The sequence below is a fragment of the Polypterus senegalus genome, chromosome 16, assembly GCF_016835505.1.
Source record: "Polypterus senegalus isolate Bchr_013 chromosome 16, ASM1683550v1, whole genome shotgun sequence".
Classification (NCBI taxonomy): Eukaryota; Metazoa; Chordata; class Cladistia; order Polypteriformes; family Polypteridae; genus Polypterus; species Polypterus senegalus.
Genome location: NC_053169.1, coordinates 5,823,418 through 5,840,000, shown reverse-complemented (window position 1 = coordinate 5,840,000; position 16,583 = coordinate 5,823,418). Strand labels below are relative to the sequence as shown.

General features: G+C 42.7%; 1 protein-coding gene across 2 annotated transcripts in view; it reads left to right on the top strand.

Annotated features, from left to right (window-relative positions):
- Nucleotides 1–9,471: 9,471 nt before the first annotated feature.
- LOC120516488 (heterogeneous nuclear ribonucleoprotein L-like) overlaps nucleotides 9,472–16,583 on the top strand; it is a 109,472-nt gene continuing 102,360 nt past the window's right edge. The window contains exon 1 of one of the 2 annotated variants that reach the window (XM_039738188.1): nucleotides 9,472–9,907. In XM_039738188.1, the coding sequence (XP_039594122.1) occupies nucleotides 9,632–9,907 (276 nt within the window). In that variant the 5' untranslated portion in view covers nucleotides 9,472–9,631. The remainder of the gene's footprint in view (nucleotides 9,908–16,583) is intronic. The other variant, XM_039738187.1, reaches the window with a different exon arrangement.

Below are 16,583 nucleotides of genomic sequence, written 5' to 3'. Positions count from 1 at the left end.
TAAAGCAGATATCTCGGCGATGGGTGTGTGTCTGTCTGAGTATTTCTATGTGTCACAGTTTCTTCAGGATGGTCTAGCACTGAAACAGCTGAATGGAAAAATACCAAACTCGAAACTTAAACATGTAACGAGATGTCGATGTGCTGATTAGTTTTTGAGCCAAATTGTGCAAGAGAGGAACCCTGAAATATCGGAATTCTGCAGTTAATTAGGAATTCTTCTTGTCAATTGCTATCATAATTTCATTCAATTTATGCTTTTCACCTTCCCCTGCCATAACTTATCGTCAATGGGGATGAAGTGAAAGCTTTAGATTCGTCAAAAATTTTGATCTCCAGTTTTCAACGGATTTCCATGTTTTAGGGTCCCCTGATACCATAAATATCAATATCTCAATGATGGGTGTATGTCTGTAGTGTCTGGGTGTCACAGTTTCTTCAGGATGGTCTAGAGCTAAAACAGCTGGACAGAAAAATACCAAACTCGAAACTTAAGCCAGTTACGAGCTGATGATGTGCTGATTAGTTTTTGAGCCAAATCGTGCAAGACAGGAACTCTAGAGGAACCCTCAAATACCGGAATTCTGCAGTTAATTAGGAATTCTTCTCGTCAATTGCTATTGTAATTTCTTCAATTTATGCTTTGCACCGTCATCCGCCATAACTTATCGTCTATGGGGATGGAGCGAAAACTTTAGATTTGTCCAAAATTTCGATCTCCAGGTTTCGACAGATCTCGATGTGTTAGGGTCCTCAATTCCGATAATACCGATATCTCGGTGATGGGTTTGTGTCTGCCTGTGTGTTTCTGTGTGCCACAGTTTCTTCAGGATGGCCTAGAGCTAAAACGGCTGGACAGAAAAATACCAAACTCGAAACTTAAGCCTGTTACAAGATGACGATGTTCTGATTTGTTTTTGAGCCAAATCGTGCAAGAGAAAGGGGCATTCTAGAGGAACCCTCAAATACTTCAGAATTCTACAGTTAATTAGTCAATTGCTATTGTAATTTATGATCAGAAAGATCAGGATCAGAGTGGTAAGTAATTACTGAAATGTTATCAAATAGTTTGGCTAACTTGTTTCCGAGGGCGCAAAGTCTTCTGAATCTCACATCCAAATTTTTTTATAACTGTCTAGTATCTACTCTACAGGAGGGCTGCTGACAGGACGCTGACTTGTGTCTTAGTCTAACGGCAGGTATAATCATCTAGTAGTTTTACGATTCCCCGATTTTGTATATTTCTGTGTTCTTTTTGATGCCTACATATTCTTATTATGTATTATAACCTGCTTTGTAAGTCACCTTGGTTGCTAATAATAATAATAATAATGTGCCTGCTTAATCATGTCTGTCTACTTCAGGGGTCCTGGTTATCCCATTGCTGCATTATTTCTGTCTCTCTAGCCCCCCATGCTGACATTTTCAGCCCTCCGCAAACGCCCTTCACACGTCTCCATTCACAAGCTGAGTAGGATCAGTTTAAACACCAGAGAGCAGCCTCGGGGGCCCACTGGCAGACATCGGGAGGACACACAAAGGGGGCACCGGAGCACTCAATGAGACAGGCGCTGATGCTTTGTGTTTCCTGTTGCCAGGCAACACACGCTTCAGTGCTTCATGGCAGAGTGTTGTCAGGCGAGCGGCGGATGGACAGACTGGCCATACAGCAGATCAGAGAGACTGGCATCACTGGGCTGCGGTGTGTAGACTTTGAGTTAATATGAAGTGTAAATGCTTGGAATGTCATGTTGATTTTCTATTTGATCAAACTGTTTAACTTATTATGATTAATAAAATCAACGCAATTAAAATGAGTAATGCAGAAAAGACTTGGGAAGCAGCATATGTGACTAAGCTGTGTTTTACTTGTTGTAATGTGACATACAAAATATTATCAGAATCAAAGCAGCCTACATGGATGAGGGCTCAGCAGGCAGTTTGTCATTCTGATGATCAGGGAGTGCAGCACAAATGAAGCTGACTTGACTTAAAAATAAAATCATAGTAAAATATTTTATTTATAGAGTGCCTTTCCTATGTTTTGAAGACAACATAAAAGCCCCTGGGTGTGATTGAGGGGGGCTGTTTGTAAATCTCAGGACAAAGCAGCAGCAATGGACACTGAGCATTCAATGGGCGAGCGACTGTGCTGGAAGGCCACAAGTGTGCTCAGGTGTGACACTGACATATTATGGGCAAGGCAAACAAATGGACATTAGAACACCCTGAGAAAGAAAGAAAGAAAGAAAGAAAGAAAGTAAGAAAGAAAGAAAGAAAGAAAGAAAGAAAGAAAGAAAGAAAGAAAGAAAGAAAGAAAGAAAGAAAGTCCAGACCTCTACCTTTGTCTCGTTTTCCTCGTTCATGTGATTCTGTTGGTTTGTTTCATTTGCGGTGCTCAGTTTATGATGCCGCTGAGCATCAGGAGACTGGGGTGCAAATTCCAACCTCCTGACTCGGTGGAATTTGCAATTTCTCTGGATATGCTGCTTTTCCACTCACATGCCAAAAATATGGAAGTCAGGTAATTTGGAGACTTTAAATTCTGCCTGTCTGTTATATAGCACCCTTCGTGTGTATCTATCAATCATCTACTATCTTTATTTATATAGTGTATGTGTCTATCACTCTGTTTTATAGTGCCTTTCATAGCTCTCTATCTATTTACCTCTGTTAAGAGGTTTACTTATGTCAGCAGTGACATTCACGCCTTTGGTGACTCCTCTTATAAAGTTAGTAGACGGATTGAGAGAATATAGGGTTGTCATGAAGTCACTGGAAAGGGGTGTGTGGCACTCCCGATATCTGCAGAAGGACAAAGGTCCAAGTCTTTAGCATCCTGGTGTCCCCTGTTTGTGAGACATGGCTGTTATCCAGTGACTTGAGACGAAGACTGGACTCCTTCATGTGTGTCTCTTCAGAGAATCCTTGGGTATCGCTGGTCTGACTTTTTGCTGCTCATGGAGTCCCGAATGAGGCACATGACCTGCATTGTGAAGGAGCGTCACTTATGGCACTACGGCCATGTGGCACCATTACCTGAGGATGATCTGGTTTGCTGGACCAGGCCAAGGGGACGCCCACGTAACATCTGGCTGCGGCAGATAGAGGGTCTTTTCCGGAGGGTGGGACTGGACCGCATGTCTGCCTTGGGGGTTGCCAACCAGGAGCCCGAGCTAATTTCATCATGTGGTGGATGTGGCAACGTGCTGTACCAGTACATACTCCCCAACCTGACCTGGCTATCTATCTATCAATCTAACAACTACCAATCTTCTGAAATCAAACAGGTTCATCTGCCATACTGGGTGGATGATCCAGGGTCTTTAAGAGGAATCCAAGGAGTCATCTTAGAGGCTACAGGTCCTTGGCCTTGGTGTGGTGCCCCTGTATGTTAATCCTTTTTTAAAGGATTTTAATGGTTACATTGGAGATGGAGATACATGATCAGAATGTGGTAGCCACACTCACCTTCTGAAGATAATCAGGTGACAAGGACTGAGGAAGCTCAGGTCGCTTTCACGGGTGGCTGGAAAGCTGCCATCACAAGAGGATTGGCGTAGTCAGCAGGATTTGAGAGTCAAGGAGAAAGCAATCAAATGTCTGACAACAGTCTACCACCCATACATCTGTGAGCACAAAGGACAATACTGGTGTGCCACATGTCCTAAAGCGGTGACCCTGAGGCTGACTGGACTACTGCAATAAAGGGCAACACACACTTACTATATAAAACGGACCACACTAATGATAGCTTCAACCCTCCAGCATGCTCTAATGAGACGCCATAGTAAAATACAAAATGGCTGCATGTACTACATGGCACGGGTGCGGCCCAGTTGATGCTCTACACATCTTGGGTACCCAGTGGAAGGATGCTAGCCTTAACCAGCCAATATATATATATATATATATGTATAGTGTATAATGCTGCCCCTCTTGGCTTGGAGTGGTACTGCGACCCCTAAAGGCCTTTCTTAGGCGCGTTGTCTGGCAACATGTAACACACACACACATCTATCTTTTTAAACAAGACATTATTGTTTCTTTATCAAAACGATGAAAGGTGGAGCAAAATGTAAACATAGTTTAGGCGTCTGTTTTTTTTGGGAGGAATACTCAGCTACACTTTTTATTAGTTTAGGAACCCAAGTATGGGTGACACCAAGTATCCAGCTCCCCTCCTGCTTCCTTCCCAAACATCATTTCAGCTTTGAAAAGTCTTTGTCTTTATCCCTCCCCCATTGTCAGTATGCCCTTGCGGGTTCTCCAGCACATTTTAATTTCACAGATGCAAGGCTAAAAGAACAAGGTCCACTGAAGATCAGACGGACTGCCGGCAGCGCATCCGGCACTCAAATCAAGACAGGCGTGGGATCAAAGTAATAAATAAAAATGAATCTATGGATCTTTGCCAAAAGAAATTTTATTTCAATGTCACATATGTGCCACCTGATACGTCCGTAATGTAGAGAGGTAAAACGATACGTTAACATTGTTTTACAGATGCTACACCAGAATCCCAAAAATAGGAGCTTCTCGGCAATGTCAAAAAGTCTCAAACCAAGCCTCCTTTTGCTGAGCGCTGCAGAGGCCGGTAGACGTCACTCCAGAATGGATTCCGTCCTTGCGCCTGCTTATTTGGTCAAATAGGAGACCTGCAGTGCATACAAGAGTTGAATTGTCCTTCCTCAACACACACCCCTCGGCCCCCCTTACCATTGATCTATCAGGTGAAGGCTCGCATTACATGCCAGGCGGTCAGCTTACTAATGAAGGGCTGTTTTCATTTCACCATTCATAACATATTCAGCTCAGCGTCCATCCAGCACCCTTTGATTCCCAGTGAAGACATCCGGCCTGAAAAAAGAGTATGGAATTGAGGATCAGGGCACAGAGAACATGGCGGAGGACAGCAGTGTGTAATAATAACAATAAACATGAGTTTCATTCCTTTATTTATTTATATTTTAAGTAAATTGCCCCAGTAAGTAATTAGTAGCGACCTGTAGGGGGTGCCAAAGAGACACAAACCCCAGACACCACCATTCAGACACAAGTCCGAGTTTCAGATACAAGGTTTATTACAACCAAATCTTTAACAGACTTCTTTTCAAAAGTTGCACAAAGCATAATCACTTCCTCCTTAGGGAAGCTTTGTCTGTCCTCGACACCTGACTCCTACTTTCCTGGATAAGGCAGAGTGACTCCATTTATGGCAGACCTGGGAGTGCTTCCAGTGTCAGGACATTGCCTGCAGGAAGTCCCACAAATTAGGGATTATGAATCCCTGCAGCAACCCCTGGTGGCACCCAGAGATCCCAACAGGCCTGTTCCACAGGACTACAATTCCCAGCATAACCTGTGGATATCTGAATGGGTACTGAAACCCAGGGATGCTGCCCTCTAGTGTATCGGGGTGCAGAAAGTCAGAGCTGATTGGCTGCCCTGACTCACCATTATACTGTCTGGGTAAGGCTCTTCAGTCCGTCCCTGCTGGGATGACAGCATACCCACTCTCACTTGAGTATCTCCTGCCAACCTTTCTTTGCCAAGGTAGGGTGTTCCACACCTTTCTTGCTGTACATACGCTAGGCTGGCCTCCTGGCCAGGTAAGGGCACCTTGATCCATGCAGGTAGGGATTCCCTCTCATACTTTTTGATTTTATATGGAAGAGAATATATATATGGAAGAGAAGGTATGTGATACGGTTTCCATATTTGCAGCTGGAGATCCACAAAGGGAGAAAAATGAATCACGTATCTTAAAGTAGTTTTACATATACACATACATATACATATTACATATATATACTGTATCTCTATCTATCTATCTATCTATCTATATATATATATATATATATATATATATATATATATATATATATATATATATATATATATATATATATATATATATATATACATACACACTCACCTAAAGGATTATTAGGACCACCATACTAATACGGTGTTTGACCTTCAGAACTGCCTTCATTCTACGTGGCATTGATTCAACAAGGTGCTGAAAGCATTCTTTAGAAATGTTGGCCCATATTGATAGGATAGCATCTTGCAGTTGATGGAGATTTGTGGGATGCACATCCAGGGCACGAAGCTCCCGTTCCACCACATCCCAAAGATGCTCTATTGGGTTGAGATCTGGTGACTGTGGGGGCCATTTTAGTACAGTGAACTCATTGTCATGTTCAAGAAACCAATTTGAAATGATTCGAGCTTTGTGACATGGTGCATTATCCTGCTGGAAGTAGCCATCAGAGGATGGGTACATGGTGGTCATGAAGGGATGGACATGGTCAGAAACAATGCTCAGGTAGCCCGTGGCATTTAAGCGATGCCCAATTGGCACTAAGGGGCCTAAAGTGTGCCAAGAAAACATCCCCACACCATTACACCACCACCACCAGCCTGCACAGTGGTAACAAGGCATGATGGATCCATGTTCTCATTCTGTTTACGCCAAATTCTGACTGTACCATTTGAATGTCTCAGCAGAAATCGAGACTCATCAGACCAGGCCACCGTTTTCCAGTTTTCAACTGTCCAATTTTGGTGAGCTCGTGCAAATTGTAGCCTCTTTTTCCTATTTGTAGTGGAGATGAGTGGTACCCGGTGGGGTCTTCTGCTGTTGTAGCCCATCCGCCTCAAGGTTGTGCGTGTTGTGGCTTCACAAATGCTTTGCTGCATACCTCGGTTGTAACGAGTGGTTATTTCAGTCAAAGTTGCTCTTCTATCAGCTTGAATCAGTCGGCCCATTCATTCTCCTCTGACCTCTAGCATCAACAAGGCATTTTTGCCCACAGGACTGCCGCATACTGGATGTTTTTCCCTTTTCACACCATTCTTTGTAAACCCTAGAAATGGTTGTGTGTGAAAATCCCAGTAACTGAGCAGATTGTGAAATACTCAGACCAGCCCGTCTGGCACCAACAACCATGCCACGCTCCAAATTGCTTAAATCACCTTTCTTTGCCATTCTGACATTCAGTTTGGAGTTCAGGAGATTGTCTTGACCAGGACCACACCCCTAAATGCACTGAAGCAACTGCCATGTGATTGGTTGATTAGATAATTGCATTAATGAGAAATTGAACAGGTGTTCCTAATAATCCTTTAGGTGAGTGTATATATAAATATATATGGGTGGTTACCTACCAGGTAAAGCATGTGGTTGGTCTGCCAGTTGGCAAACATCCGCTACGAGCCGTCTCAGTTGCGAGAAGCAGATCATAGAATGTTACATAGTTTACTGTCAAATAATTATATATATTTAACCACTTGTATCATAAATGTTTAAGTCGATTTGGATAAAGGTATCAGCCAAACAAGTAAATGTAAGATACATACACAGTATAACTTTCCCTCTCATCCTTCAAGGCATTTTTAAGGCTTTGAGGTTTAGAAAGCCTCAGCTCCACTTTTGAAGCCATGCAGGCTGCCAGCAGCCTGTCATTTGAGTTTGGAACAAGGCTGTATGGGGTGAGGCCTGTTCATTGGGGTTGTTAATTTTGATGCCTGCACTCCCTTTCTGAGCTTGTGGTAGCAAGAATCACAAAACAGGTGAGGCAAAAGAGAAGTTGGTCAGCTCCAGCAACTAATGGGGCTTTGGACTGTGATGGTGGGTCATCTTCATAGCTGGACTGTTTGATTTGAGTCTGGCTACACACCATCTGGTGGAAGTTGTTATTTAGAGGACATTTTCTTTCAACAATGTCATTTTTTTGACTGAAACCAGTATAAACCTCCACTGAAAACACGTCATTCCAGCTTCTTGTTATTACTCATCTACTTCTGCTTTTTCCAGTTTCCTTTCTTTGAAGATGGGACATTCTTCTTTACCAGTTTTAATTTGACTGTTCATCTCTACAGTTTACTGTGCTACCTTTAGATCCTTCCTTAAATGCAGCACCTGCAGATAGCATTCAAACTTTCTTACAGATCTTACAGATTTGTGCTACAATCATTTCATTTTTTTTCCTCTTCAAGATTACACTTAGTACCCAAAAATGAGAAAGTGAATCAAAAGTTTAGGATTTTTTTGCAAATTTATTAAAGATAAACAAAAAAAAAATTGAAAACACCACTTTCACAAAAGCATTCAGACCCTCCATTTTGGCTCAGGTACGTCAGGAGGAAGTACTTAATTACCTGACAGCAGTGGGCAGAAAAGACCCACAGAAGCACACAGTGGTGGAATGAACCTGTGGCTAAAAGTGTTCCAAGAATGCATCTCCTGGAGAGGATTTTTTTCATGATGTCATCCAATTTTGCCACTATCGTCTTTTTCTACAAGAGCTTCCAGTGTGTCCAGCGTTCGCCCTGTGGTGGAGCAGGTTTTCCTGGTAAGTTGTGCTTCTTTTTAGCTCAAGTTGTCTCCTCGGGAGGCTGCAGCACAGAACAAACACACTGGCTACTATGGTCTGGTAGAGCATTTCAAACAGCTTGCTGCATACATCAAAAGATCATGAGTCTCTTTAGGAAGTCTAGTCTACTTTGGTTCTTCTTGTGCAATGCCATTGTGTTGTCAGAACAGTCCATTTTTTTAATGTAAACCCCCAGGTACCTGAAGGTTTTTAGGGTGTAGATGGCCAAAAATGGGGAGGGGGGAGGGAGGGAGGGCCCGAGGGAGGGCCCGGGAGGGAGGGCCCCAGGGGAGGGAAGGCCCCAGGGGAGGGAGGGCCCCAGGGGAGGGAGGGCCCCAGGGGAGGGAGGGCCCCAGGGAGGGAGGGCCCCAAAACACATTGACGTCTTGCACTCCCAAAACACATTGACGTCTTGCATAACTAGCCATTAAGATGAGTGGAAAGGCATATCATATGTGGGTGTTTTCAAGTACTGGTGAATCAGGAGGCACAGGATAAAAAAAAGGAAGTGATTTCAAAGTGTTCATTAATTATTCTTGTGAATACAACTGGATATTATAAATTACATCAAATACTCTTATGAATACAACAAAGAAATGCTTGCTCACGAAATAACGAAATCTTCTTGTATTTATTAATTCCTGTAAAATCCGCTACTTTATACTTCTTTATCACCTTCCATTGGATTAGCCTCAGTCGTGCCTCCTTGTGTTATATTTCAATACTAGCCTTGGGACAACACCTCGTACCATATGTTTCATCACATCTATGTAATTACAGCTAGAGAAAGTTCTTTCCCATTTCTTCTATACTTCTTCTTTCTCTGAGTGTTCGCGTTAGTTCCTTCGCCCTTTGCTAAACCACCATTACTTCATTTCGTAGAAGTCTTCTTTTTCTTCTTCTAATTTGACGCTCTTCATACGCTCACTTTCCCCAGTAGTGTCCAAAATATATCCTACAGTAGTGCCGCGACTCCGCCCTCTCCTTCTAAACCCCGCCGGGGAACCAATGAAATAGCACACTTTTTAAGGATTATCCATTGAGATGAGACTAGGGCGGGGCCTATCTGCCCATTCCAGAGTAACGAACAAAGAGCCTAGCTCAGAGCCAGTTACGGTGAGGACTGAGGCAGCAGCTGTTGTCTGTGTGGATAGTGCGTGTGTGGTCGTGTCAGAAAATATCAAACAAAAGCAGGCAAGTGACGTGGCTGACGCTGTCGATCTTTGCCAGTTCCCAGTCGCCCGAAACATGTCTCTCGTCGAGGAGTTTGAAGAGGGGGATTACGAGCAAGCCGCCAAGCGCTTTAAGGCAGACGAAGCAGACAGAGAAGCAGCGAGAGAGGCGGAGGCGACAGAAGAGGATGAGGACGATGATTTGGAAGAAGGGGAGGACTTGGAGACGGCGGCTAAGAAGCACTTGAGAGAAGAAGACGACGAAGACGAGGAGGAGGATGAGGCAGTGAAGAGTGGTGGCGAGGAAGACAGGAAGGCCCAGCGTATTCCCCAGGACACACCGCCGGCAAAGGTAATTCGACATCGGCTGCACATACCGCAAGGCTTTCGCGCACGGCGCACAGCAACTTCGTCGTGTTGGGCACTTCGCGTCCAACACCAGTCAGTCACACGTGTGTTCTCTTCCGTTTGTCGCGGGGAGCGTTGTTCTCGATTTGGGCCTCACTTCGCCCAGCCTTATTCATTGAAGTTCGGCGGTTCGTGTCGGACGTGCATTTAATTATCGGTAGTGTGCTGACAATTACTCCGCTGAACCAAACTCTGTTCACCCCTCTAGCTAAAGCTGATCGCCCCTTATTGCCAGCTCACGGGGACAGTTTGTGACCAGCCGCCGGTCGTTTACCCTTTTCTCGTGTTGTTTTGGTGTTCACATGCCACGCGTGGGGATCGATTGGCAGAAACCTGCTATATAACCCGGGCACTCTGGGGAAACTCGCGGCAGTCCTGATTCAGTCAGATGTCCGTGTTTCAAGTTTCAACAAACGGTGTGCATTCACATCTGTACGCTTACCTCGGGACGCCCCGTACATAACTTTATAGTTTTATACTCTGCATAGATTAGGTGTGGGTGAATATTTTCATATATCCTGCTTATGTCGTAGGCACTCCTTTAGTCGGTGTATCCGAATAGATGTTAACCTGTACATTTTAAATACCTGTACATTGATATACAGTGCATCTGGAAAGTATTCACAGCGCATCACTTTTTCCACATTTTATGTTACAGCCTTATTCCAAATTGGATTAAATTCATTTTTTTCCTCAGAATTCTACACACAACACCCCATAATGACAACGTGAAAAAACGTTTACTTGAAGTTTTTGCAAATTTATTAAAATAAAAACTGAGAAATCCCGTGTACATAAGTATTCACAGCCTTTGCTCAATACCTTGTCAATTCACCAGCAATCCCAGCCTCAAGTCTTTTTGAATATGATGCCACAAGCTTGGCACACCTATCCTTGGCCAGTTTCGCCCATTCCTCTTTGCAGCACCTCTCAAGCTCCATCAGGTTGGATGGGAAGCGTCGGTGCACAGCCATTTTAAGATCTCTCCAGAGATGTTCAATCAGATTCAAGTCTGGGCCACTCAAGGACATTCACAGAGTTGTCCTGAAGCCACTCCTTTGATATCTTGGCTGTGTGGTGTGCTTAGGGTCGTTGTCCTGCTGAAAGATGAACCGTCGCCCCAGTCTGAGGTCAAGAGCGCTCTGGAGCAGGTTTTCATCCAGGATGTCTCTGTACATTGCTGCGGTCATCTTTCTCTTTATCCTGACTGGTCTCCCAGTTCCATCCCCATAGCATGATACTGCCACCACGGTATTGGCCTGGTGATGAGCGGTGCCTGGTTTCCTCCAAATGTGACGCCTGGCATTCACACCAAAGAGTTCAATCTTTGTCTCATCAGACCAGAGAATTTTGTTTCTCATGGTCTGAGAGTCCTTCAGGTGCCTTTTGGCAAACTCCAGGCGGGCTGCCATGTGCCTTTTACTAAGGAGTGGCTTCCATCTGGCCACTCTACCATGCAGGCCTGATTGGTGGATTGGTGCAGAGATGGTTGTCCTTCTGGAAGGTTCTCCTCTCTCCACAGAGGACCTCTGAAGCTCTGACAGAGTGACCATCGGGTTCTTGGTCACCTCCCTGACTAAGGCCCTTCTCCCCGATTGCTCAGTTTAGATGCCTGGTCAGCTCTAGGAAGAGTCCTGGTGGTTTCGAACTTCTTCCACTTACGGATGATGGAGGCCACTGTGCTCATTGGGACCTTCAAAGCGGCAGACATTTTTCTGTAACCTTCCCCAGATTTGTGCCTCAAGACAATCCTGTCTCGGAGGTCTACAGACAATTCCTTTGACTTCATGCTTGGTTTGTGCTCTGACTTGAACTGTCAGCTGTAGGACCTTCTATAGACAGGTGTGTGCCTTTCCAAATCAGGTCCAGTCAGCTGAATTGACCACAGGTGGACTCCAATTAAACATCTCAAGGATGATCAGGGGACACAGGATGCACCTGAGCTTCATGGCAAAGGCTGTGAATACTTATGTACATGTGCTGTCTCCATTTTTTTATTTTTAATAAATTTGCAAAAACCTCAAGTAAACTTTTTTCACGTTGTTATTATGGGGTGTTGTGTGTAGAATTCTGAGGAAGAAAATGAATTTAATCCATTTTGGAATAAGGCTGTAACATAACAAAATGTGGAGAAAGTGATGCCCTGGGAATACTTTCCGCATGCACTGCAGTAAAATATTGCTTGGATAAGTTCACATCTGTTTTTAAATACATTGGCACACACAATTATACTGTAAACAAAATGCACACCAACATTTTAAATTCACTGATAAGCACATGTTTACGGCTTTATCCATGTCAACATACAAAATCTCGATTACAATTAGTTGCTTTTTTTTTCTTCTTCAGTTAGAGCACAGGCAGGTGAAATGACTTGCTCAGGGTCACACCGTGTCAGTAGCAGGGTTTGAAGTCCAAGTCCTTAACGGCTGTGCCTCACTGCCTTGGTGCACCAATACTTTAAATATAATGTCTAGCTAAACAAGGTACATGAATTGATGCACTTCAGTTTGTACTGTTCAGTACTATTTTAAATGCTTTGGCACACACATATATAAGTGTCTTAAGTTCACATCTGTTTGGACACACCAGCATTATCGCCCATCTTTACATCTTTGGCTAATGCAATTAACATTTAAAGATAAACTTGGTTACATTTCTGCAGGGTTTTCCAGTTGGAGTACAGGTTCAAGTTCACACAGTAGTGGGATTTGTGCCAACAACCTCAGGGTTTGAAGTCCAACGCCCTTAACCGCTAAGCCACACCACCCACTTTTGATACACCAGCAATTTAAATGCATTTACACATAAATATGAATATGGTAATGTTACTGGTTTAACTTCATATCTGTTTAATTGCACAAACATTTTAAATACATTGAGACAGTCAAGATATTACTTGTGTAAATTCACAATTGTTTGAACATGCATGTCAAATGCATTGGCACACAGACTTCGATATTATAAAAGCATGAGATGTATAACATCTGTGTGGACACAGACCACCAGCCAAGGCAGACACTCGTCCTGCTCTCTTCAGATCACTACATTTGCTCTTTTCAGCGGCACATACTAAGTTCAAATCCTTGATGCTTGCCCCCTGAGTACTCTGTGCTTCGCCACCTTTGTATATGGAGATGCTTGTGGACCTTCTCGACCACTCAGATCTGCTAATGAAAGGTGTCCTGGTGATGCCAACTCTGCATGCTGTCAAGTCTCTGCCCAGAGTCTCTTCATGTGTATGTCCTTGTTGGTGGCACAAACTGCCCACCTCCATTTGAAATGCTGACTCCCTCAGAGTTTTTAGGAAGCGTTGGAAGACTCCTGTATTGTGAATTTCTGTCTAGCTGTGTTGTTAGGTTTTATAGACTAGGAACTATAACTTGTATATTTATATGTATAATTTTATTTTGAGCTCTCCAGTTGTGGTGATCAATTTTCTAACCTTCTTTTGTAACGTACAGCCTCCCAGACTGACATATCGACTTGACTGTGTTGACATCTTCCGTATGGCACTTTTATCCTAAGTATCTGCCAAGGAAATAAAATGTAAATATTTTGAGATGCACACACAGTTAATTATGTGGCTGATGACTTTATCCAAGGTGACACACAATATTTGAGAAACAATTGGTTACATTTCTTGTCCCCAAATTGGAATACAGGCAGGTGAAGTGACTTGCCCTGGGTCCACATAGCCGGTAGCAGGACTTTGAACCCTTAGAGTTGGGTGTCCAAAACCGTAACCACTATACTAACCTGCCTGCTTAGGATACTCCATTTGCTCATACGGTGCTGAACTTTACACAATGGATGTTGCCCATTCTATCGCCTCCTCTTAACAGTTTGTCTGATCCAAAGTAAACTTCTTAACCTGCCTTGTGGGTTTTTTTTTTTTTTGCACAAGAATTGTGAATACCTTTGCATTGAGAAGGCACAATGTCATTTTTCAGATTGCTGGTGTTTTCACTACTCGTGTACTGTTTGTACACAGGCTTTCACACCAATAAAGACACACTGGTGTATCCTGGCATATACTGTACGTCATTTAGACGCATTCTATTTACTCTTCCAAAGCGCATTTCCACTGAAAGCCCAGTGAGAGAGACGCTAAGCACAGTATGCTTCAGAAATGCCACAGAATTGAGGAGGATTGATTTAAGATTCAAACCATATTGCTAAATAAAAATGCCTTGTTACGTTTACAACGAAGCACATGCTTATTCATGTGAGCTGTGTATGCATATAGTGGAAGGAAAACAGAGCATCAGATATTTATCAAACAGTATGTCTTTATTATAACATCGATGGGAGTCCACGCCTCAAGTCTCGAATAAACCGCTGTGCTTCGCGTTGTTTAATGTATTGTTATTTATGGGTTTTTAATTCAACACGCAGCAGTAACAATTCACAGCAGCCGTTTCAAAAGGAATTCAACATTTGCTGTTGAAAATACAGGATTCATCATTGTAAGACAAAGATTACATACTGCAGATAGAATTAAAAGCCCATTAAGTACAATTCATAAAGGATTTGTATTGATGAGCACAATAAAATTGCACAATACAGGTGTATATTTATATTACTTATTTGGCTGACCCCTTTATCCAAGGCGATTTACAACATTTGAGATACTACTGGTTACATTTTTTGTTTTTCCAGAGTCCAGTGAAGTGTCTTACTCGCGGTCACACAGTGTCAGTAGCTGGATTAGCAGCCGCAGAACTCCAACAACTTTACCACTGTGCCACACTGCTTGCCTTTACATGTGCCGCCATGTCTATCTGTCTATCTGTCTATCTATCTATCTATCTTATAGTATCTATCTATTATATAGTGCCTTATCTATCTATCTATCTTATAGTATCTATCTATTATATAGTGCCTTATCTATCTATCTATCTATTATATAGTGCCTTATCTATCTATCTATCTATTATATAGTGCCTTTCCTATCTCTCTATCTGTGTGTATATTATTTATTTATGCCTTTTGACTATTCTCAGATTATATTCAAACGCAATGAATATCTGAAGGAAAAAATAATGACCATAAAATGTTAGTTTCAATTGATTTGAGGATTTATTTGTCGCAATGAAATTATAAATACACAGCGTGCTGTGAAATGTCAACCTGGCTTACTACTCAGATTATGTGAAAGCGAGTAAAAGATAAGAAATAGAAAAACAAGTGTTAGACTAAATGGAGAAGCTTCAATTTTAACTGTAATGGCTAAATAGAGAGATCTTACATTTTAAATATAAGCTAACAATAGACAAGGCGTAACCTACGGTGGCAAAGTGATCGTATTATATAAGCCATTGATGTGCTATACTACACGCACAACCATTGTGCCATGCAAAGGCATTATATACAGTAGCACAAGGCAGCAGGGGCAGATGACTTTGAATTGCTCCAATAAATTAGCAGCCTTGTAGCGTCTTCATTTCTTTGAATGTACAGTTGTGCTTGAAAGTTTGTGAACCCTTTAGAATTTTCTATATTTCTGCATAACTATGACCTTAAACATCATCAGATTTTCACTCAAGTCCTAAAAGTAGATAAAGAGAAACCAGTTAAACAAATGAGACAAAAATATTATACTTGGTCATTTATTTATTGAGGAAAATGATCGAATATTACATATTTGTGAGTGGCAAAAGTATGTGAACCTTTGCTTTCAGTATCTGCTGTGACCCCCTTGCTAAATGTTTCTGGTAACTTCTAATCATTTCTGCACACCGGCTTGGAGGAATTTTCGCCCATTCCTCTATACAGAACGACTTCAACTCTGGGATGTTGGTGGGTTTCCACACATGAACTGCTCGCTTCAGGTCCTTCCACAACATTTCAATTGGATTAAGGTCAGGACTTTGACTTGGCCATTCCAGAACATTCACTTTATTCTTCTTTAACCATTCTTTGGTAGAACGACTTGTGTGCTTAGGGTCGTTGTCTTGCTGCATGACCCACCTTCTCTTGAGATTCAGTTCATGGACAGATGTCCTGACATTTTCCTTTAGAATTCTCTGATATAATTCAGAATTCATTGTTCCATCAATGAAGGCAAGCCGTCCTGGCCCAGATGCAGCAAAACAGGCCCAGACCACGATACTACCACCACCATGTTTCACAGATGGGATAAGGTTCTTATGCTGCAATGCAGTGTTTTCCTTTCTCCAAACATAATGCTTTTCATTTAAACCAAAAAGTTCTATTTTTGTCTCATCTCCAATAACCTTCTGGTTTGTCCACGTGATCTTTAGCAAACTGCAGACGAGCAGCAATTTTTTCTTTTTGGAGAGCAGTGGCTTTCTCCTTGCAACCCTGCCATGCACACCATTGTTGTTCAGTGTTCTCCTGATGGTGGACACATGAACATTAGCCAATGTGAGAGAGGCCTTCAGTTGCTTAGAAGTTACCCTGGGGTCCTTTGTGACCTCGCCGACTATTACACATGTGCCTTGCTCTTGGAGTGATCTTTGTTGGTCGACCACTCCTGGGAGGGTAACAATGCTCTTGAATTTCCTCCATTTGTACTCAATCTGTCTGACTGTGGATTGGTGGAGTCCAAACTCTTTAGAGATGGTTTGGTAACCTTTTCCAACCTGATGAGCATC